The 25,336-nt window shown below is 42.9% G+C and overlaps 1 protein-coding gene across 1 annotated transcript in view; it reads right to left on the bottom strand.

The window, feature by feature from the left end:
* The window catches only part of sspo (SCO-spondin), a 603,219-nt gene that overhangs the window by 265,946 nt on the left and 311,937 nt on the right, over window positions 1–25,336 (bottom strand). The window contains 3 exon segments of the mRNA XM_054751251.2: window positions 4,475–4,602; window positions 4,679–4,777; window positions 17,888–17,936. Coding sequence (XP_054607226.2) covers window positions 4,475–4,602; window positions 4,679–4,777; window positions 17,888–17,936 — 276 coding nt within the window.

Below are 25,336 nucleotides of genomic sequence, written 5' to 3'. Positions count from 1 at the left end.
TTCACCACTCATATCAACAATCTGCAAACAAAAATCAAAGCAAGATTAGCTTTTTTTTTTTTGTAACAAAGCATCCTTCACGCATGCTGCCAAACACATTTTTGTTAAAATGACAATAGTACCAATTCTGGACTACGGTGACATCATCTACAAAATGGCTTCATGCTCTGCCCTCAAAAAGCTGGACATTCTTTATCACTCAGCCATCCGTTTTGTCACTAATGCCCCCTTCCACACTCACCACTCTGATCTCTATAAACTGGTGGGCTGGCCCTCCCTTCACACCCGGAGACTCCATTGCTGGCTTCTTTTTGTCTACAAGGCAATTCTAGGCAAGACACCTGTCTATCTGTCCTCACTTCTTCACCTCACCCATAATAAATATTACATTATGTCTAGTGAACATATTCAGCTCATCATCCACACCTCTACAGTATTTTGCCTCAAATCCTTCCACTTTGACTGGAACAATTTACAAAACACCCATAAACTTGACACTTTGACACCTATTACAACCTTTAGATCTAAATATCTCTCCAGATTATAACTGACTGCTGCTTGTCACGGCGTGTGGGCGAGGTGAGCGGAGGTGAAGCGAGGATCCAGACGTGGGGTGGAAGACAGGTAGACAGATAGGAATTCTTAACACTTATTTATTAGGAGATGCGCTGGACAATGAAACAATGAACCGACACAAGACACAGAACAGAAGGGGCTTAAATACAAGAGGGCCGGGAGCTAGAGTGATTGGAAAAACGAGAGGCAGGTGGGAGCAATTAACGAGACACAAGGCTGAACCAAACGGGGAGACAGGACAGGGTGTGACACAGCTCTTGCTGATCACCTAGATCACACTTATTTACATACACTCATACACACACACACACACACACACACACACACACACACACACACACGCACGCACGCACGCACGCACACACACACACACACACACACACACTCAGGCCCTGTCCACACGTAGCTGGGGATCTGCCAAAACGTAGATATTTTTCTACGTTTTGGTCTGTCATCCACACGAAAACAGAGTTTTTTCACGCGAAAACGGATCTTTTTAAAAACTCCGGCCAAAGTGAAGATCTGCGTTTTCTCCGTTTTGGGTGTCTGCGTGTGGACAGATAAAACCGGAGTTTTAAGGTCTGCAACGTCACTTTCCGCGACAAAAAAATGCTGACATCACGTGTGCAACCTGTGTTTACACTAGCCGACAGCATGGATGCCCTCAGAGCTGCGCTCGCTTTATCAATTGTCCAAGCGCTTTCTGCTCGTTTGTTTTTGCAAGCGGAATTACTGCTCCTTGCGGAAGACCACAGATGAAGGACGAGGTTAAGAACGGGGGAAGTACTGCCGCCTACAGGTCTGGCATGTCCTTAACAACGTATTTATCCGGGTACGTGTGGACAGAGTTTGTTTTTTTAAAAGAGGTGGATGCAAGTTTCTTCGTTTTTAAAAAAACCCGGCTACGTGTGGACTAGGCCTCAGTTCCCTGTATGATGTAATGATTCTCCTGCATGCATGTGTATATGTTCTTTTAGTTTTCAGACCCACATTCAAATGTTTCTAATGCCTGTTAATAACCTATGTGTGATCTGTTATGTGCTTATCTGTTTGTTGTTGTGTTTATTTATTTATTTATTAGTAGTAGTAATATATATATTTCTTGCACTTCCTTCCAAGACCTCTTGGCCAGGTCATGTTTGTTAATGACAACATGTTCTCAAACATTTGGTAAGATAAAGGTAGAAAAACCCTCCTCATTAGAAAAAGTGTGGGTGTTAAACTACCAGAATTTTATGATTCCCTCAGCTCTACCAGAGGTAAGCCAAAGGGCTCCATGGTTTGAAAATCACAGCTAAAGCACAGACAATTATCTGCCTTTCATTTGTAAATGCAGCCATTGTCTGTGCAGAGCCATTGGAATGAAGAGAAATGGTGGGGACCATGAAAATTCTTCGTCACTTAGGTTGGCCTCATTTTGTTTGCGTCTTTAGCCCTTTTAATGAGACACACTGTGCCAGCAAATCAGCGTAATATTACTGCAATGGTGTGTTTTATAAACGCGGCATTCATTGCTTACATGCGATTGCAGCCAGGTAACCAGAAAAAAAATTCTATTCAGATTTAGCTGAAGCCTTTTCATCAGTCTGGCTTGTTCTCAACACCTGAAAAGCAGCTTAATCACAGCTGTTATGAACCTTGCATGACTCCTCTTAACCCCCAGAGACCCACGGTTGTAATATTACAAGATCAGATTTAAGTCTACAAAAATAAACCTTCCCCATTTTTTTTCTTTTTAAAACCACATTTACATTGCCAATAGGTCCTATTGTTCAGTTCTGCAACACTATTGGCTGTTAAAATGTGTAAATAGGCCCGTTTATCTGGCCTCCTAGAACAACATGTGAAAGGTTAAAAAAAGATTTTGCAGTTGTTTTCTAAATTTGGGTCTCTGGGGGTTAAATTGTCTGAGTTGCAATACAAAATATTCACAAAAGGCCGGCGCATTTGAAGGTTTGTTGTTCTAAGAAAACAGTAATGCTTTCTCAGATCACCTGTTGAATCTGGCCAACTGAACTTGCCCACCCTAAATAATTTTTGACTGACTACTTTTGTGTAGACTTCAGATGAGCACACAAGTTGTGGATGAAACACAGGCTACAAAGGCTAAAACCACAAAAATCCCCTTTTGCCGATGCCTGCATGCTCTCTCATTATATCCTGCATGTAGGAGAATCTGTCCCCCCACCCCCTACTTGTGCATAAAGTACTTCACACATGGGCTTGGTGAGTTGGTCTGTGGGTGGGGATGTGATGACAAGCTAAACTTGGGGATAAAAGACAGGTTACTGCATGCATTCATAATCTTCCAGAACGTTTTACTGGTAGGAACGAGATATGACGATGCCTAGAGGTTACTGCTGCTGAGGCTTTGGCTCGGCTGCAAAATATGGACTCTTGTGACTCAGATGGGAGAGGAAGAATCCTTTCATCTGCAAGAAGGCCTGGACTCTGACATGTCTTCAGTTGATGAGACAAGTTTTGGGTTAGAGAGCAGAACTCCTCCAAAGATAAAGGTCGGCTGGAGACACAGACCAGACAGAAAGATCTCACCTATGAGATGGCAAAAGATGGCACAATGTGGGCTGAAGGAGAAGTGGGGAAGCTGCTCCCTCACAGCCTCACAGAGCCATACACATGATGGAGAGCCAACAGGTGAAGTCAGAAAAACTGCCAAAACAGAGCTTCTTGTGTTAGGTCAGCTTCACTCTATAAGAAGGTGTGCTGCCTCGCCATTCTGGACAACATCTGTCCTGTCAGAACCAGTTCAGTTCCTGCAGTGAACCCTACTCCCTGGTTTAATAACAGCCTTTGCAGCCTAAAGCGCCAATTTGCAGAAAAATGTAGTGCTTGTGGAAGAAAACCCCATCTCCACGTCCGTCTGCTGCACCTAAAGGATCTTCTGGCGTCCTGTAACAAAGACAAATGTTTGTGCAACTGTGTGACTATGCCCATGTGTGAATAAAAATATTGTAGTGACCCCGAGCGTATCAGCGGCAGTCCCCAACTCAACCAGCAGGAGGCAGTAGTGGTTCACACCAGACCTTTATTAGGCTTCTTCTTCCCCCTTTGTAACGCTACAGACACCGAACTTCTATCACGCTCCTACCACACAGAGTCACGGTGTCAGTTAACCACGCTAATTCAACCCGCTCCACAGACCACACATCACCTTCCCTGTGGCTTACATTAACATAACACTCAAATCAACACATGGAAAGTAGCAGAATGTTAGGAAACACATATAACACAACACCCAGAATGCACCTGGCTCACAACCCCAGCCATGTCATTACACTATGCTGGAAGATGGAAGATCTGGAGTCAGCTTGGAGACTCACACACGCCGCTGTGTGTTCCGTCTGCCTTCCCTTTCCGCAGAAAGTGTGATCCAAAATACTCAACAGAGTTCTCAGTCTGAGTTCTTTGGTGGACGTTAGTAAGGAAATTTACCTAACATTGTTTGTTTTGTTTTGTAGCGCTTTAACTTCCTCACCAAGTTACCAACAATGGCATACTTCCTCTTTGACTTGTGTGGACATGGAGCAGGAAGAGCTTTAGAGTAATGTACATTAATAATGATTCTATTGTGGCCTGAAACAAAAGCTATTGAATTTATTTCTCACTGACACCACCTTGCCTCACTTCTCCATCGGACTCGACCACATGGAGAACTACAGGTAATGGTGGTGGACAGGGACTGCTTCTGACCAAGTGTTCGCGTCCACTCTCTAGAAAAACTTCTCCCTGGTTTTCCAAACTGATTGAGACATTTGGACATTTCCACTGAAGATAAGATATTATCCTTCCAAAATCCTCACATCAGTGAGGAGCAGGATGTAGTGAGACCCATAATAACATGTTTAGTGTTGAAGCGCTGTCGTTAAATCTGGAGTACCTGGAGGTCCTGAAGAGGATCCCACCTATGGAGACGAGCTGCTTCAGGAGGATGCCCTTTCTGATGAGATGAGGCCTTGAAGCTGGAAGCTGGAAGTGTCTGGATGCCCAGAGGAACCCAACATTCATCTAAACAGAAAATCCTTTTATTTGAACCGTAGCTCCCTTTGCAAACCTGAGTATTTGTTAAAAAGAAGACATTAACCTGCAAGTGGGAGTGGGTATGTTGGAATCATCGGTCCAGCTGCTGGTGGGGATGTCTGAGTGACAGGTCTCAGTGTTGTAGGTAAGGTGTTGTTTCCTCCTACATGTCACCAAGACATCATGTTTGAGGTGCTTAGACATTGTTGTGAAACTGAATGTACTCCCGAGGGATAGGGTTGCACTCACCAACTTACATACAAATAAACAGCTTTAATACACTCACTGAAGCAGCTGGAGGGAAAATATTCAAGCCTTTCCCACCTGTTTCTAATTTAATGTACTGAAAACAGCCTGAATGCAGAGTGGGCACTGCCCACCTTGGCTGTTTAACTCCTGTCGTCACTACTGCCAAATACAAATAAGGGCCAAAAGGTGGAGCTGAGAGTGGGAGCAAACGATTAACACCGATCATACTCTAAATGAAGTATCTACAAGCTAGCTAAGCTAATCTGAAGCTAAAAAGAAGCTAGATGCAAACAGAGGTACAGTGAGAGTATACTGACAGTATTCAGACCCCCATCACTCTTTATTTGCAGTCATGTGCTGAAATAAACTAAATTCATACTTTTCATTATTAACGAACACACAGCACCCCATATGGACAGAAAATCACAGAATTCTAGAAATGTATGCAGAAGTATTAAAGACAAACAGAAATATCACATGGTCCTGAGTGTTCAGACCCTTAGCTCAGAATCTAAGTGCAGCACCCTTTGAGCTAGCACAGCCGTGTGTCTTCTTGGTAAAGATGCAACAAGTTTCTTACTCCTGGATTTGGGGATCTGCCATTCCTCATTGTAGATCCTCTCCAGGTCTGTCAGGTTGGATGGTCAACGTTGGTGGACATCCAACTTTAGGTCTCTCCAAATATACTCAGTTGGGTTTAAGTCAGGGCTCTGGCTGGGTCATTCAAGAACAGACGGACCACTTTGCCATAAAGCCCTGACTGGTGGAGGGCTGCAGTGATGGTTGACTTTCTACAACTTTCTCCCATCTCCTGACTGCATCTATGGAGCTCAGCCAGAGTGATCTTTGGGTTCTTCTTGACCGCTCTCATCAAGGCTCCTCTTCCCTGGTAGCTCAGTTTGGCCGGACAGCCTTCTCTAAGAAGGGTTCTGGTCATCTCAAACATCTTCCATTTAAGGATTATGGAGGTCACTGGGCTCTTAAGGACCATGAGTGCAGCAGAGGTGTTTTTGTAACCATGGTCAGATCTGTGCCTTGCCACAATTCTGTCTCTGAGCTCTTCAGGCAGTTCCTTAGACCCCATTACTCTCATTTGCTCTGACATGCATTGTGAGCTGTAAGGTCTTATAGACAGGTGTGGCTTTCCTAATCAAGTCCAGTCAGTATAATCAAGCATGGCTGGACTCAATGAAGGTGTAGGACCATCTCAAGGATGATCAGAAGAAATATGAGTGTTACAGCAAAGGTTCTGAATACTTAAGCCTGGTTCATGCTTCTCCGTCAGCTCCGCAAGGGACAGACACGCACGGATTGACAGAAGCGTTTTGCTCTTTTACTTCTCCGTCTCCTGGAGAGTGTTGCAAAGCAATTGCCCGGCAGGACCACAGAGGGCGTAGCGCTGTTCTGTGGTATCCTGTCATGTATCCGGCCAAGATCGTGTGTTTATATTGTGTTTTTTGTGTATATAAGAGACTTTTAACACGGACATATTTGTCTCTCATTCTCCCACCGCTTCATGCGTTCCCCACCTCTAAACCCACGTTTCCTGTCATTTCCGTCCACAAATAAAATGCTTGCTGCGCATCTTTACACTCCTCCAGTCACGGGAGGATGAAACGTTCATATTTTTAGAGTTTCTTCGCGAGGTATTTTTCAAGCTTCTCCGTGTCTGCCGCTAGTTATCCTCGGCTCACTTTGCAATGGCGGAGCTGTAAACAACAGCGGCATCCTGACCCGTCTCGTTCGACGGATGTTTAAAAAAGTGGGCTCGATTCCGTACGTACTTGCATGCCTGCCGGAGCCCTACGCAAGGACGGATAATGGTGTTGCGTGTCTCCGCACTGACGCAGATGGAGAAGCATAAATCAGGCTTTAGGACCATGTGATATTTCAGTTGGTCTTTTCTCTGTCCATATGGGGTGCTGTATGTACATTAATGAGGAATAAATTAATTTAAATGATTTTAGCGAATGGCTGTAATATAAAAATAATGAAAAATCGACTGTGGTCTGAAGACTTTCTGTACCCACTGTAGCTACAAGCTATCTGAGCAAACCCAGAGCTAACAACAGAGCACAAACACAGAGCTAGAAGATAACATTAACTTAAAGTACAAGCACAGCCTCAGACTGCAGCAATTGGAGCTGGGCGCATGGCCGCATCAGTCCACACTCCGCTCCTCTGCATTGGTTGGAGATAATCTTCGTCTAATAATTCCATGCTTACCTTCCAAACACGAACAAGCAGAGGATACGACTACAGTTCAGAGAGTCAAAATGGCCAGTCACTATTAACGTGAGACTGAGGCATTTACTGGAGCTAACCACCAATGCTTGTTCATGCTAACTGGCAATTCAATTCAAGTTTATTTATATAGCGCCCAATCATGGCAAGAGTCATCTCAAGGCACTTCACACAGTAAACATTCCAATATAGGTCAGGTCATTAAGCAAATCAGTGAAAAGTTTCCTATATAAAGAACCCAGCAGGTTGCATCGAGTCAGTGTCTTTACAGCAATCCTCATACTAAGCAAGCATTTAGCGACAGTGAAGAGGAAAACTCCCTTTTAACAGGAAGAAACCTCCAGAGGATCCTGGCTCAGTATAAGCAGCCATCCTCCACAACTCACTGGAGATCGAGAAGACAGAGCAGACACACACACACACACACACACACACACACACACACACACACACACACACACACACACACACACACACACACACACACACACACACACACACCAAGTAGTGTTTCTATGGTTACATTGTGATTTCTTAGTAACTATTCTATTTGGTGAGAGATAAACTTTATTGTATTTATCCTAGTGGATCTATAATTAAACAGGTAAACTAGTAGTAGCACATTCAATGTCAAGGAAAGTTAATGTTATTATCAGGAGAGGGAGAAAGTTTAAGTGGTTAGCAGCAGTGTGCTAGCCGATGGCCCCCTCCATGAGGCTACCACAGCTCAGCAGAACATCATTGTAGCTTCTTCTGGGGAGAAAAACACTTAGAGAAAAAATAAAGTTAACAGCTGAAATAGCAGGAAATAATACAGTTAAAGAGCAGATTGTAGAAGAAAGTAGTCGAGTGTGGAAAGTGGTCAGAGTATCCTCCAGCAGTCTAAGCCTATAGCAGCATAACTACAGAGATAACTCTGGATAACCTAGCCTTTTCGATAGAAGCATGTTGGAGGCAGGGCAACGGAGAGCCGTCTTTACTGACTGTACACTCCACCTCCCTCTACTCCCCCACTTGTCCAGATCTGGGGTAACAACAGATTTTAATCATAGGCCCTATCAAATAAAAATGTTTTAAGCCTAGTCTTAAAAGTAGACAAGGTGTCTGCCTCACAGACTAAATCTGGGAGCTAGTTTCACAAGAGAGGAGCCTGATAGCTAAAAGATCTGCCTCCCATCCTATTTTTAGATATTCTGGGAACCACCAGTAAACCTGCAGTCTGAGAGCGAAGTGCTGTTATGAACATATGGAACAATCAGGCCACTTGTAACAGGTGGCACCACAAGGTGTCACTGTAGCCCTGTAGGTGTAGGTGAGAACCTTTTAAAAGAAACTAGCTAAGGTGTACCAGTTTCCTGTGGGAGGCCACGGCGTGGCTGGTCCCATGAAGTTTGTCTGTGTGGCAATTTGTTGTGTAAGTCCACTTTGACTTTGTTGTAGATCTTTTTAATGTAGCATGGATATTGACTTTTATGGTATGATCTGCTGACAGGGTCAGAGTTTTAAGGTCAGACGGCCAGATGAGACACTGACTGAAAGGAGCAGTGTGTGAGGTGTTTGCAAGACACAGGTACAATGTTTTAGGTTTGTTTTTAGTGGATATATTAAACATTGGTAAATTTTAGGGCTTGAATGTAATTGTGTATTTCTGTTTTTACAGTAATTCATTGCTATCTGCTGTCCTTGTTTGGTTGTTTGTTTGTTTATTTCTTTTGTAATTGTTAGTCTGCCCCATGTAGCTTTTATTGTCCTAAAGCAGTTGGGGAAATTGTAAGGTCGGACTAACAATTACTCTATTTATATTGCTTGTTTGGTCACCTTCTACATTACCTTTGCTGAACTGCCACTGCGAATTAGTCAAGGGTATATTTCTGCACCAGGCCTGCTCGTTTGCAGCACTGTGAATTGCTGCCTTATTTAACATTACCGGTGGTGTACCATTATGTTCATGGGAACCTGAGTCACAGGTGTTTTCTCCTGTGTGGTGGGTTTAATTCAGGTCCAAGCTGAAGTACCCTTGTAATCCTAGCAGGAGGCTGTGTCAGTAACTTTAAACCACTGGCAAAATAAAGATTGTTAACTTCATGTTGAATCTGCCTGTTTCTTTGGTTGCACAACACACTGATGTATGATGGAGCTTGATTATTAAGAGCTTTATATGTGAGAAGGAGGATCTTAAAATCTATTCTGAATTTAACAGGTAGCCAATGTAGGGAAGCTAAGACAGGAGAGATATGATCTCTTTTTAATTCTCATCAGAACTCTAGCTGCAGCATTTTGGACAAGCTGAAGACTTTTAACTACATTCTGTGGACTTCCTGAGAGTAATGAATTACAGTAATCCAGTCTTGATGTAGTAAATGCATGAACTAGTTTTTCAAAATCACTCCTGGAAAGGATGCTTCTAATCTTAGCAATATTCCGAACGTGGAAAAAGGAAATCCTACAAACCTGTTTAACGTGGGATTTGAATGACATGTCCTGGTCAAAGATAACACCAAGTTCCTTACTTTGTTCTCGGTGACTAATTTAATGCCGTTCAGGTCAGGTGATTGACTAAGCAGTTTCCTTTTCTGAATTTCAGGTCCAAAGATGAGAACTTCAGTCTTGTCTTGGTTTAAAAGCAGAACATTTAGAGTCATCTGATTTTTTATGTCTCGAGATGTTATAAAAATTTTATGTTTTATTATTTCTTGATCATTAATCCTATCAACTGAATGTATTACTCTATGCCTGAAAGCATTCTCATTCATTCAGACACACCCACACATTCCTGTAACCATTCACACACACACACACACACACATCTTCATTTCCACACACACACACACCTTCTGTCCCTGTCTTATCTCATGTTATAAATAAACTTGAAGGGCAGATACTCTTTGCAGTTTAGTGAGTCCCACTTTTTGAGCAGATCTGCCCTGATTGCAATACGTTAAACGTGTGGTTCACTAGCCACGTTTACATGCGCATATTTAATCGGATTGAATGCCCATTCAGATCAAAAATTCTGCATGTAAACATGTCAATCGGAATATTCTGATCCGACTCGGCCAGATCGGATTGAAATTTCAATCCAATTGAGAGAGGTGGTTTATTCCGTTCTTCATTCCGATTGACGTGCATGTACACAGCCATTCGAATTGTTGGGGTAAAATAATGCCCACTGCGCATGTGTGCAACAGCGAGCGGGCCTCTCCGCTGTCATTTGGACTGCCTGACTTCAAAAATGACGGCGTAATTAACGAGCGACGGCTTTTAAATCCGATGACAAGCCATCCCATTTCAGTAATATTTAATTCAGAACTTGTATTTTGTGCAAGTAAAATAAAAATCTGATTATTGCACAAATCGCTCGACAAACATGTTCAAATCTGTACTGTAAATATGCAGGTTTATTGCAGGAGTTGCAGTGCACAGATCCCCGTTTCTGTCAGCTTTGAACGCAGCAGCTTCTGCAGCAGGTAAAGAAGACAGGATAATATGGGTTTTACAGACCTGATTGGAGGCTGATGTTGGGTATAGGAAAACGTCCTCGGTTAAATACTCTGGACGATGGTAAAGTCCGTATTAAAAGCACGTAAACGCAGATGACCTGAGATGCGGTTCGTTAATGATGAACACAGGCTTCTAAACTTTCTGAACATCTTCTGTTATTTTGTTTGAACAGATTTTTCTCAACAGTTTCAGCTGATTGTCACATGTTATTAATAATAAGCCACAACAGAGCTCAGTAATAAAACATGAGTCTAACCCCCCCCCCCACTCTGTGCTGCAGCGCAGCGCAACAGCACAGCTGTCACTTCAGACCCACGGATCAGCTGATCAAGAGGCAGAGACATAACCCTCCCTTATTTTAATCAACAATAAAATGCAGCAACGCATATATCATTTGCAGTTATTCATTGAAGGAAACGTAACTTCTATGAGCTAAATAAAAATATTAAATTGAATAAATGGATCAGGAAAGCAGGAAGAATAGTTATTTCTGTTTTTACATTTTTCATTTCGTTTCATGGCGTTTGTTTACAATTTTTCTTTCGGGAAAGGCAACTCTGCGCATGCTCAACCTATTTAATCGAATTAAATGCTTGATGCATATGTACGCACGGCATGATCGGATCATTTCAGTTCGTGTCCATGTGAACAGAGATTCGGAAATTCCGATCAACCAAGATTTCAATCGGACTGAGGAAATTTGGCGCATGTAAACGCAGCTACTGTCTCTCTTTTCTCTTTGCTGCAGGTATTACGTGATAAAGAAAATTCCTAACATAATCTGGTCCTTCAAAGCCGGGGCCCTGGGTCAGCTGACACCGGAGAACTGTCGACAACCTGAAACTCCTCCAGTATTTCATGAGCTTTTGCTGGGAGGTCCGTGCGCAGGTCTTGACGTTGCTGGGAGGCACACGGGTCCACAAACTCAAAACCTGAGCGGAGAGATCTGGTGAAACAAGTGTTTTGTTTTGTCTTTACGGTACAGAGAAAAAAAATCCTAGGTGACCAGACAACACAACATTGGTTTGGTCCACCGGAAAGTACGCATTAACAGATTCCGGGAATGCTGTGTTTGGCTGGGTTTTTGTGCGTTTTAGCCAAAATTAGAAATGCAACTTTGGTTTTGATAAAGTAAGAATTAAAGTGATGAATGAATAGGCCGGTATGATAACTGAGATATTTCAAATTGGTTTTGTCCGCTGGAAAGGATGTTTGAACAGATTCTCTGAATGCTGAGTGTTTGGCTGGGTTTTGAGCATTTTAGCTGAAAGTAGAAATGCTGCTCTAGTTATCTCTTTGTTTGTTTGTTTGAATTGTTTGTCTGTTTTACTTGTTTGTTTGAATGAACGAGAGAGTGCCTGGACTTGCTTTATTCTTGTAGATAGAAGGATTTCGCAATTCATATTCACACAAGTCTCACGTATCGGTGGTCAAGATTTTTATAGAGGTTGGCTGTCACACTGTAAATCGAATCCCACAACACAGTTGAACGCCGGATTCGTACGCGTAAATCTGACCTCGTACTGAAGACAGACGGTGTGATATTTAAATATGGGAAATAAGAACTCACAAACACCTTTGAGTAAAGATTATTTATAGTAATAAATCCAGGAAATGGGGAAATCAGAGGATGGATGAAAATACACGATTTCTCTGGAAATTCCATATTTGATTGATATTTGATTTGCTATTTGAAAGTTGATGAGCTGCTGCTGAGGCAACGGGGGCTGGGAGCTCAGCAACAGATTCACAACCTGTCTCAAAATCCAAAATAACAGCAGCTGAGCTCTGGGCCGCTCAGGTCTTACAATTGAGGCCTGAAGGTTACTTAACAAGATATAATGATGAAAAACTAAGCACTGACCACTAGAAGTGCTGAAAAAATTGATTCAAGTCTGAATAGGGATTCTTATTTATAAAGATTCAGAATCAATTCACAAAGGTTCAGAATCGATCCCCAAAACTCAAATGTTTGGCATGTTACAGGTTTGAGATGCACTTTTGTCAGTTTTTTTTTAATCTTTGTTAGGAGAGTTAGTACTCAGTTTACTTTTGTGGTCCCATAAATTGAGATGATTTATTTTTGAATCTGCTGATAAGTGAGAAATTGAATGTAATTTTTTCCATACTCATTAATTTGAGATATTCTCATATTTATTTTCTAAGTTGATAAGTGAGGGCTCAGGATTACTCGTGGATTTATTTTAATTTATTGATAAATGAGAGAAAACATTTTCCTTTGTAAGAAATCTGAGGCACTTTTTTAAAACAGGTTGAGGACTCAAATGTTAAACTTGTTTCCACACATACTTAAAAAGTATTTGACTGTATTACTTTCAAAGCTACTGTTAGGTAACTAAAGATTTGTTATATTTTACAAGGTAAGCAAAAATAAATGTTGCATTTTGGTCAAAAGATTGCTTCTGTTTACAGTTTTAGAATCACTTTAGTTTACATTGTAAATTAGCATTTTTTTAGCATGACCAGTTTAAAGTAAAATAAAAAAAATTTCCCATAGCTTTAACTAACTTGTACAACAAAGTAGTTAATCCTAGAACTGACACTCTTTGTTAACATTGATTGTGAATTCATTTAAATCGAGAATCGATTCAGAATCGAATCGACACCCAGAGAATCGGAATGGAATCAAATCGTGAGTTGCTCTAAGACTCACATCCCTACTGACCACACTACAATAGATACTTCAGCTGAAGGGATCTACCCTCTGGTTGAAGTAGCTAATCTCAGGTTCAGTGTACATGATTTCTCTAGTAATTTGGTGACTAATACAGTTTTGGACTGTGAACAGTGTCACTTAGGTGGCTGACAGGGAAATGATTTTAATAGAACCCCTTGGTCTGAAACAATGGCTGTTTAACAGTACTTCTAGACCAACAAAAGCTAAGTATGTAGGTTTTTAGTGGCACCTCCTGGACTGAGAAATTGACTGTGTAATTAACAATAATTCCAGGCCAACAAAAAACTAGTGACCATTGTCAACTTGCGTTTTTTAACTTTATATATATATATATATATATATATATATATATATATATATAAATCTTTGTCTCTGACATTTTAAATAAAACGAAGGGAGTTTCAGCAGATGAAAAACGACACAGAAGACCTCGCAGAAGACCTCTTCACATCGTGGCTAAATTTGAGCACTTCAAGCAGAAAGATCTTGTTAACCCTCTGGAGGCAGGCGTTGCAGATTTACAATATCAAAACCTACCTACCTGGTTACTCCAAATACATATTTCATGAGCATTTTTTTACTCAGAAGTACCTTAGTTCTTCGTCCTTTTATCAAAATGTATTTTAAGCCTGAGCGGGTTAAAAGCCGCGGGAGAGAGCTTAAAGGTAAAGACTTCAGCGTCAATGACCAATTTCCAAAGGAAACTCTGGATCGCCGCCGAGTTCACTTCCCGTTGCGTAATAAGTTCATCCAGGATGGGAAACGGGTTGTCATCTCCGTAGCTAAACTGTATGTGGACAGCAAGCTCTTCGCAAACATCTTCGCCTACCCTCCCCCTGCCACATTTGGTGTGGAGTGTGGTGCCTTGGTCTGCCTGAGTGTTTGCAGCTCCTGGGTAAGGGGGTTTAGGATTTTTGGGGTCTACCTGATCGATCCCGGTGGCTGCCTGGTGGGATAAGAGTCCCTGAGCTCTGTTCGAGCCCGGGCGGGGCTGGTCGCCCCTGGGTCCTGGGTCGCTGGATTCCGGGCTTGGCCGGCTTTGGGATGGGAGGCTGTGGGCGGGCCTGTGGGCTTGCCACTGATATCTCCCGGCCGGGACTCTACCAGCTGCTGGTTGTGACCTCCTGGGGCAATCCTCTGCGCCTCTCGAGAGGGGGCTGGGGCTTTTCAGGTTACAGTCTCCCTGGGGTCCCTGTGCTCTGCGGCAGCTCCTGGATCTCTGGGACTTGGAGCTCCTTCCATCTCTTACACATCTTTGGGGGGCAGATCTGTGGCCCCTCACACTCTCTATTGGACGCTCCTATAGAGAAACCTTACATATACAAGCACGTATATGTGCTCACATGGTGCTCTCATAAGTATGGACTTGGGCATTTTCAACACGTCTTAAGGCTGTGGCTGGCACTAAATGCACTGTGAGTTATTATCGTGCGATTGTTCAGTAAAACAATGTTGATTTTGAATTTCCTTATTAGGTTGACACAGTGATAGCTTGCTGTTGTTGTATTGTTGTTTTTCTCTTTCTGCAGGTCTAGAAGCAGACTCTTGTTCATTATTGATTGTTTATTTTTGTGGACCCCCCCCCCCCCCCCCCTTTGTTTCTTCCTTTTTTTTTTTTTTACTTCTGTCTCCGTGTCTGGTCGAAATGATTAAGTATCAAAAAACAGTAACAATAAAGTTTTAAGTATCAGGCGTGACATTAAAGCTGAAGCTTTGATGCTCCATCTGAGAGTAAATCTGTAAGGCTTGTCACCAGCATTCAGACATCAATTCTGTTTGCTTCACAGCCAGACAGGACACGGGGAGATAAAACCCCACAAACGACACCCGGGTGACAAAATCTGAATTGATGAATTCAAAAACTGCAATTTGAACACTCTAGAATAATAATAATAATAATAATAATAATAATAATAATAATAATAATAATAATAATAATAATAATAAATAATAATAAATAATAATAATAATTTCTGGAAGAACAACAAACGAAAAAAAAAGCGTTGCTGCTTTAACTTAAATATGGGTTTTGCACATATATAGGCTTTGAAATTAAGTCTGAAGTTGCTGGACAGTTTGGTTTGAGACAATCTGTCTTTTGTCCTCCTTGGATTTTAAATATCAACATCGGCTCATGTTGTTCGGAGCCGGTAGAGATAACAGAGTCAGAGTAGATGACTGTTGACACAGCCTGCTCTACCTTTAACACTTTAGAATTTGGGGAGGAAAGATTATGTAGTTTATGGCTGAAACATTTAATTTTGGTGAATTATAAACGAATTACTGAACCGATTTATTGCAGAACACATCAAATACCGCGAGTAAATTATTGTCAATGACAAAATATTTCATTTATTAAAGAGAAGACAGTATGAAATTGGCTACATTTTATAACTCAGAGTTCAGAAAATATGGCAAAGTTTAAGAACTCTGTGACACACCTAAATTTATTTTATAAATGGGATTTAATTGTTGAATATTCATTTGTTTGTTCACGTGTTACTGAGGCCTAGTCCACACGTAGCCGGGGTTTTTTAAAAACGAATATCCGCCCCTCCAAAAACTTGCATCCACACCACCGCGTTTTAAAAAATAACTCTGTCCACACGTACCCAGATAAATACGTTGTTAAGGACATGCCACACCTGTAGGCGGCAGTACTTCCCCCGTTCTTAACCTCGTCCTTCGTCTGTGGTCTTCCGCAAGGAGCAGTAATTCCGCTTGCAAAAACAAACAAGCAGAAAGCGCTTGGACAATTGATGGATCGGGTAGTGACAGAGCGCAGCTCTGAAGGCTTCCATGATGCCGGCTAGTGTAAACACAGGTCGCACACGTGATGTCAGCATTTTTTGTTGTTGCGGAAAGTGACGTTGCGGACCTTAAAACTCTGGTTTTGTCCGTCCACACGCAGACACCCAAAACGAAGAAAACGCAGATCTTCACTTTGGCCGGAGTTTTTAAAAAGATCCGTTTTCGTGTGAAAAAACTCCATTTTCGTTTGGATGACAGGCCAAAACGTGGAAAAATATCTACATTTTGGCAGATCCCCAGCTACGTGTGGACAGGGCCTGAGTGAGATTCGGCCATTTCTCAGTACCACATGCCAAATCTCACTGTCCCCTAATCATAACCCAAATGAAGGAGACTGCTGGGCTACACTGACCTCTTCAGACACAGAGGTCGATGGTGCCTGATACTTCTCCGTGGAAGATAGTTAGCTGATTCATCTTGATAATCAGCCAACTATCTGACGCTGGTGCATCTGCTGAACAACGAAAAACCTTCATCATTTTCATGAGGCCTTGATGACTAAACCTCACACACCGTTCAAGGTAAAGTCAGACATTAGGACTTTAGTTGATACGTGAATGTAGATATCCGTTGTTCATTTGAAAAGTACCTGATACTGTATAGCTTAGATAATCCAGTTCAGCATCCAAACCATTACACATTAATCAGGAAATATATGAGAATGTAATAATCATCAGTAATTACATGAGAGTAAACCAAAATAACATATTCAAGCAGAATGTACCAAGTAACCACTGATAGGAGGTTAAATTAACAGAAATGAAATGTCAAATATAGGAGTGAAGATTAATGTTTTGTTTATAAACTTAAATTACGCTCTCATTAGAAAAAAAGAAGGGATTATAATATGATGTCCTAAACTTTCAGAAAGTAATGATTGTACCTTTTCACATTATCATATGTTGAATGAACTGGTTCGCTCCCGTAAGCAGATTCTTAAACATTATCATTAGAGATTTCTAGGTTACCATTGACAGGATCTGCTCCTACCCCTCTCTTACTCTCTCCTGCCCCTGATTAGTTAGTTGTTGGACTCACCTGCCCCTTGTTAACCTGCCCATGTGTTCGCATTGTTCCCTGTGTATTTATACCTCCCGTCTTGCATGTGTCCCTTGTAGGATCATTGTTGTGTTGTTGTTGTTTCTCCACCTTGTCTCTTTGCTCCTGCTGTATCCTCAGTCATTAAATCCGTTTTATGTTATCTGAGCCTGCATTTCTGCCTCCTGGGTCAGCTCCACCACACATGGTCCGCCGCCACCCACACCGCTACGTGACAGAATGATCTGATCGCAGCAGTCTGAGGCTCTGCTTGTATTGTAACAGTCCATATTTGAGCTCCACAGGTGACCAGTGCAACTTGAGCCTTGCACGAAAGCCAGGCGGCGGCGCAAGTCGGCTTTCCCAAAGCTACATCTTTTTGGTTTAGCTAACTTAGCAAGTAGCTACATTGGCTCATTTCCTCCCACCATAACAGCCCCACCCTCATCGTCACCTCTTTTCCCTTTTTTGGATTGTCTGGTCGTGATGAGATGTGTGACTCTGCTAATGTGGACAGGATGGGAACCTCCCATTTTGCTTAATTTAGTCAAATGAGGAGAATGGGTGTTGCTCCGTCCAGAAATATCTTTGTCTATGGTTAAAACGTAAAGCACGCTGTGGTATTATAATGTGTGGCTTGCATATGATGAACCATAACTGACATTCCTAAGCAGGGACAAAGTAAACTGTGTCTTTTTGGATTTAATAATGTAGTAATTCATGTAAGTTCACCTTGGCAGTAGCAACACCTTTCTCCCACTGCAGGGACAAGCTCCAGATCCTGCAAGAGAAAACACAAAAGCTCTGTCAAACATGCTACAGTGATCATGGTGCTAGTACAATAGTGATGAGAACTCCGGCTCCTTTAAAAGTAAGATTCTTAATGCTCGGATCATAAAATGAACTGACACTTTAGCCTCTCAAATGGCTCCTCACATTTTCTGTTCCTTACATAATTTTATCACCAGAATTTACACCCCTCCCTGGGCTGCCATCTTACCATGGTGGAGTGGTTTGAGTGTCCCGTTATGCCTCTGGTAGGGTCACCCATCGCAAATAGGTCTTAGGTGAGGGATCAGACAAAGTGCAACCCATAGAACCCTTATTATGAACTATACAAATGGAAACAGTGTTCCTTCACCAGGACGTGGGTCAACAGGGCCCCCCTCTGGAGCCAGGCCTGGAGGTGGAGCACTTCGGCAAGTGTCTGGTGGCCGGGCTTTCACCCGTGGAGCCCAGCCTGGCACAGCTCGAAGAGGAACCATGGGCCCCCCTTCCCGTGGGTTCACCACTTGGAGGGGCCAAAGGGGTTGGATGTGTAGGGTTAAAGGTTGTTGCTTTTAAGCTTAATATATTACCTTTACTTATGACCAATAAGATGTGATATTCTATATAAATATAGAATATCAACCTGCTTGGTCTTTGGATGTTTAATCAGAAGATTCTAGGATTCTTTCCTTTTCAGGGATCAAACACACTTTGTATCAATTCAGACAGAGTCAGGTTTATAAAAGGTAAGAAATTTATTTTCTAATCAAATTAAAACAAGACAAGTTAATAGGACGACTGTGATGGATGAATCTAAGTGGATGGAATGTGACGTATGGTGATTGAATGGTGTGTGTTTATCAGAACCTTGTATCTAGAAGAAAATGAGTTCTGGGTGTGAAAAGAATTTGGTTTGCATTAACTAGGAAGTTGATTCTTATCAAAACCACATCAGATGCAATTCATGCTGTGTCTACCTCACCCTTTTTGGAGACCCTCTTCGCAGATCTGGAGGTCAGGAAGGTCGGATGACCTCTGGGCACCAAGGTTCAGTAGATTAACTGCAGCACCAACTCTCCAGTCCAGAGATGTTTCCCGAGTCACAACAGGTTGGAACTAGTTTGCGTCTAGAAGGACACCTAAGCCCTTTTCAGATAGACATTCTGGAATATGTGTGGACAATTCAATCCGGTTTTTAACGGAACTGTGCTTTCAGACACACAAATTTTGTACCGGAACTTGACCTTTCGGCTGCGTTCACACAGCAGGGAAAAGTTCCAGATGTCTAAGGGGGGTGGGGGGGTGGGGGGTGGGGTGTCGGACTTATGTTAAGCATAATTCTGCGCACACGAAGATGCATAAAAGACCTGGATGATGAAGCTCAATGGTTAAAGGAAACACTGAAGCGGTGTGAAGCGCTCCGTCGTGCATCTAAACGGTACCGTAGGAGGCGAGCTGCCATGGTTCGCCGCATGCTACAGCAGTGGGCTAACTAGGTGCGCACAGCATCCCCCGGTCCCCTCCTCCCAGTCCGGAACTTTACCTCACCAGTCTGAAGCAGCCACCTTGTCCGTAACAAATCCGGACCTGTTACTAGGGGCGTCGTCCGGTTAAATTACGGAAAACGTTATCCGGATGTTTGTATTTAGACACAAAGGTCTTATGGACAGAGTCCGGAACATTTCTGTTTTTCATGGCCTGTCTGAAGGGGGCTTTAGGGAGTCGGACCTGTATCAGCTTTGTTCTGCGGGAACCGTTTGCTGTGTCAGCTTCAGCGTGTAGCAGGTTTTTGACAGCTTGTCAAAAGATGCTTTGGGTTAAAGAGGTTTTTGCTCCGGATGGCCGGTCCATAGTTTTCTCTAGAACTGACTCATGGCGAAGTGAGCACTGTTTTAATGATCGCCATTTTTGATTACCTGGCCAGTCGGGAAGTGCTATGTTAAGAGGTGTTAACAAATAAACCTCAGAACATCACGCCTTCTTTCAGATACAGGATGCTCTGATTTGTGGGTAAGAAAATATCTATGTGCAGAAATTACTTTAATTTATCTCTAATGAACATTGTGTCTGAGTGTAGATAATGATTCACTTGTTAAATCAAACATTACTGATCATAACACCAAAATGGTTCATTGTTATAATAAAATTCATTTCAACCACAGTAATTTAAGCATAGATTAATCAAAACACTTCATTAGTATTCATATAACATTTGTTCATTCAACCATATTATTATTTAATGATTATGTAACTTATGAGTGGTAAAAGTGTTCACTTTATTCAGAGGCATGAGGAATACTGTAGAAGCGATAAGGGAAGCTTAGGCCTTGAAACGGGAACAGTTTGTTGACAATACGTTATCATGTGTTCAGAGCTGCAGAATCTTGTGGCTTGTTGGAAGATAGAATGTAAAATCCACCTTAGAGAATGGAATTTATGTCTGTAGATGACCGGTGGCATGTAGGTCACTCTGTAGGTGAAAACTGACCATTGCTGGACGTTACAGATGCAAAGTGTGAAGGGTGGTAGCTACAGAAGCTGGCTCTCAGTAGATGGAATTTCACATCTTTGGTGAGGAAGAAGTCGGAGATGGTGTGCGAGGTTGAGAGGTTCTGGCTAGATATAGTTGGACTCACCTCATAGCATGGCTATGGCTCCAGAACCAGTTTCCTTTAGAGGGTCTGGACACTCTATCACTCTGGAGTTGTCCCCATTGAGAAGCGCCAAACAGGGGTGGGCATCCTAGTTGCCCCCATCTTGGTGCCTGCACGTTGGGGTTTACCCCCGTGAATGAGAGGGTAGCCTCCCTCTGCCTGCATGTGGGGGACGGGTGCTGACTGCTGTCTGTCCTTATGCACCAAACTACAGTTCAGACTGCCCACCCTTTTTGGAGTCCTTGGAGGAGGTGCTGGAGAGTGCTCCTTCTGGTGACTCCCTCGTTCTGATGGGGGATTTTAACGCTCATGTGGGCAACGACAGTGAGACCTGGAGAGGTGTGGTTAGGAGGAATGGCCCTCCTGATCTGACTTTGAGCTGTGTTTTATTGGAATGCTGTGCTAGTCATGGATTGACCATAATGAAGACAATGTTCAGACAAAAAAGTGTCCACATGTGCTCTTAGCACCAGGATACCTTAGGCCACAGGTCAGATCTTTGTCACTAGAGTCAGCTAGTGTGGAGGTGTGTATATATAAGGTAAATGAGGCTAACATGATAGGCAGTATTAACAGAAGATGTGCGAACATCACCGCTGCTACTGCAATGAAATCCACTTGTCCAGTGCAGGTCAAAACATGTCAATAACTTTAAGTTATCACATATTTTGTGCCCAAAGGCTTTTGGGCTTTTGCATATTCGTAATCTACTTTGCGTGTATTACCCTGTTGTTGCTGTTTCTTGTAAAATATAACCAAACTTTTCAGCATTTCTATCACTTAGCAGCCATATTTTCCTGCTTCCGTAAGCTACGCATCGTGCGCAGTGACTTCATTTGCGCCACCTTGAATTGATAAGGGTAATCGCTTGCAAAAGTGGCGAACGATTTCTGGGAATTTGAACAATGGGAACTGGTTCTAAACAAGAACTGGTTTTCAATTACCAACCCTACTCCTGAGCCTCCCTGGTAAAGTCTATTCAGGGATTCTGGAGAGTAGGGTCTAACAAATTGTCGAACCTCGAATTCAGGAGGAGCTGTGTGGTTTTCATCCTGCCCATGGAACACTGGGACAGCTCTATACCCTTAGAGGGTATAGTGTTATCACTAACACTAAGATGGAGGGCTGATGACTCAAATAATAAATGAAACAAACACATTTCTTTATTTCTGTATAAATGTTGTGTAGAATACTCTGTATGCTCCTTAAGAGGCCATTCTGTTAAGGAAATAAAATCAAACATTTAGTGAAAATCTACAGAATGATGCACAGATCTGCATCAGTAAATTATATACATTATTGTGATTATCATTAAAGCTAAAAAAAATGATACCAGTCTGGGGATTTTTGTTTTACAGAATCTGGGTTAGCTGAAATTGTGTCCCGCTATAAAATGAATGATGTATGATACTCACTCCAACAGCTCAGAGTCTGACCTATACTTTCATTTGTTAGAGAATAAAACTTTGTTTAATGTTTGTAAAATTAAAAACTAAACTCTTTAAAACCTTTACAGATTAGACTAAATGCATTTTCGTTGTCAAGACTAAAACTACAACTAAGATGCCCGCCAAAAACAATACTGATTGACGGGACCTGTTTTGGTGGCCTGAGGATCGGGTCTCTGCTTTTTGCAGATGATGTGGTCCTGTTGGCTTCATCAGAACGTGATCTTCAGCTTTCGCTGGAGCGGTTCGCAGCCGAGTGTGAAGTAGCTGGGATGAGAATCAGCTCCTCTAAATCTGAGACGATGGTCTTGAGTCAGAAAATAGTAGAATGCCTTCTCCAGGTCAGGGATGAGGTCCTGCCTCAAGAGGAGGAGTTTAAGTATCTCAGGGTCTTGTTCACGAGTGAGGGAAAACTGGAGCATGAGATCGATAGGTGGATTGGTGTTGCGTCTGCAGTGATGCGGGTGTTGTACCGGTCTGTCGTGGTCAAGAGAGAGCTGAGCCAGAAGACAAAGCTTTCGATTTACCGGTGGATCTGCGTTCCTACCCTCACCTATGGTCATGAGCTTTGGGTAGTGACCAAAAGAACGAAATCGTGGATACAAGCGGCCGAAACAAGTTTTCTCTGCAGAGTGGCTCTCTATTAGAGATAGAGTGAGAAGCTTGGTCATCTGGGAGTGGCTTTGAGTAGACCTGCTGCTCCTCCACATCGAGAGGAGCCAGCTGAAGTGGCTCGGGCATCTGGTTAGGATACCTCGTGGACACCTCCCTGGTGAGGTTTTCCAGGAATGTCCAACTGGGAGGAGACCTAAAGGAAGATCCAGGACAAGCTGGAGGGACTACGTCTCTCACCTGGCCAGGATACACCTTGGGATTCCCCCGGAAGTGCTGGCCCAAGTCGCTGGGGAGAGGTAAGTCTGGGCCTCCCTGCTTAGGCTACTGCCCCCGCGACCCGACCCCGCATAAGCAGCTAAAAAAGGATGGCTGGATGGAAGGAGCAGAATTTACACACAGCTGTGCGTAAACTGAATTACTAAAACTCTACAAGTAAAATAAGTAGAGATATTCCACTCAGAACGGAAAGTTTGTCTGTTCACATAAATACCAGAGTTAGATAAGTGGGAAAAAACTATTTGTAACCAGCCAAATTCTGCTTGCTGACCTGAATGATCCTGCTGACTTCAAGTGAAAAAGACTAATAACAAAGAAATCACAGGAGCCATGTTAGACTTGGGATTCCTTTATGACAGAGCACAGCTGTAGGCCTCTGCTGAAAGTGCTAAACCCCAAAAACTACTGCTTTGGTAAACACAGATGCACACGTTAGTGAACAAGCAGAAACCACACACACACACACACACACACACACACACACACACACACACACACACACACACACACACACACACACACACACACACACACACACACACACACACACACACACACACACACGTATACAGCACAGGCAACAAGTGTGGACACACCTTCTCATTCAATGTGTTGTATTTACCTTCATGGCCATTTACATTCGGAGATTCTCACTGAAGGCATCAAAACTATGAATGAACACATGAGGAGTTATGTACCTAACTATGGAAGAATTAAAATACCACAAATTGAGCACTTGCATTTTCAATTCATATCAAGAGACCAACTTTTTAATTTGAGAATAAGATTTTATAATATTGCTCTCAAAATGTCTGCTCTCTTTCAAACATACTCTCTTCTCCCTCAAATCTGCCTAACAATAGGCCTAACAATAACAAAGAATATTGCATGAATATATACGTGAGGAGTCCTGGATTCGCTTCCCAGCCTGGGATCTTTCTGCATGGAGTTTGCATGTTCTCCCTGTGCATGCGTGGGTTCTTTCCGGGTACTCCGGCTTCCTCCCACAGTCCAAAAACATGACTGTCAGGTTAATTGGTCTTTCTAAATTGTCCTTAGGTGTGTGTGTGTGTGTGTGTGTGTGTGTGTGTGTGTGTGTGTGAGAGAGAGAGAGAGAGATTGTTTGTCCTGTGTGTCTCTGTATTGCCCTGCGATGGACTGGCTCTCTGTCTAGGGTGTAACCCGCCTGATTGCCCATTGACCGCTGGAGATAGGCACCTGACCCCACCCCCCCACCCCCTGCGACCCTACGTGGCGTCAACCGCTTCCAGGAGGGAGGATGTATCGTTTGGCGGGCCTGTGAGTCATCAAAACGTTCACAGTGGTGTTGGGAGTTTGTAGTGGTGTGTGAGTGTGTCGGGAGTTTGTAGTGGTGTGTGAGTGTGTCGGGAGTTTGTAGTGGTGTGTGAGTGTGTCGGGAGTTTGTAGTGGTATGAGTGTGTCGGGAATTTGTAGTGGTGTGAGTATGTCGGAAGTTTGTAGTGGTGTGTGAGTGTGTCGGGAGTTTTCAGCACCTTGGGCTTCGGATAATGTTGTAGAAGGTGCTATACAAATAAAATTTGATTGATTGATTGATTGATTGATTGATTGATTGTAGTGGTGTGTGAGTATGTCGGGAGTTTGTAGTGGTGTGTGAGTATGTCGGGAGTTTGTAGTGGTGTGAGTGTGTTGGGAGTTTGTAGTGGTGTGTGAGTATGTCGGGAGTTTGTAGTGGTATGTGAGTGTGTTGGGAGTTTGTAGTGGTATGTGAGTGTGTTGGGAGTTTGTAGTGGTATGTGAGTGTGTCGGGAGTTTGTAGTGGTGTGAGTGTGTTGGGAGTTTGTAGTGGTATGTGAGTGTGTCGGGAGTTTGTAGTGGTATGTGAGTGTGTTGGGAGTTTGTAGTGGTATGTGAGTGTGTTGGGAGTTTGTAGTGGTATGTGAGTGTGTCGGGAGTTTGTAGTGGTATGTGAGTGTGTTGGGAGTTTGTAGTGGTGTGTGAGTGTGTTGGGAGTTTGTAGTGGTATGTGAGTGTGTTGGGAGTTTGTAGTGGTATGTGAGTGTGTCGGGAGTTTGTAGTGGTATGTGAGTGTGTTGGGAGTTTGTAGTGGTGTGTGAGTATGTCGGGAGTTTGTAGTGGTATGTGAGTGTGTTGGGAGTTTGTAGTGGTATATGAGTGTGTTGGGAGTTTGTAGTGGTATGTGAGTGTGTCGGGAGTTTGTAGTGGTGTGAGTGTGTTGGGAGTTTGTAGTGGTGTGTGAGTATGTCGGGAGTTTGTAGTGGTATGTGAGTGTGTTGGGAGTTTGTAGTGGTATGTGAGTGTGTTGGGAGTTTGTAGTGGTATGTGAGTGTGTCGGGAGTTTGTAGTGGTATGTGAGTGTGTTGGGAGTTTGTAGTGGTGTGTGAGTGTGTTGGGAGTTTGTAGTGGTATGTGAGTGTGTT

This window comes from Nothobranchius furzeri, chromosome 7 (assembly GCF_043380555.1).
Source record: "Nothobranchius furzeri strain GRZ-AD chromosome 7, NfurGRZ-RIMD1, whole genome shotgun sequence".
In the NCBI taxonomy this organism is placed as follows: Eukaryota; Metazoa; Chordata; class Actinopteri; order Cyprinodontiformes; family Nothobranchiidae; genus Nothobranchius; species Nothobranchius furzeri.
This window is presented reverse-complemented; position numbering and strand designations above follow the sequence as displayed.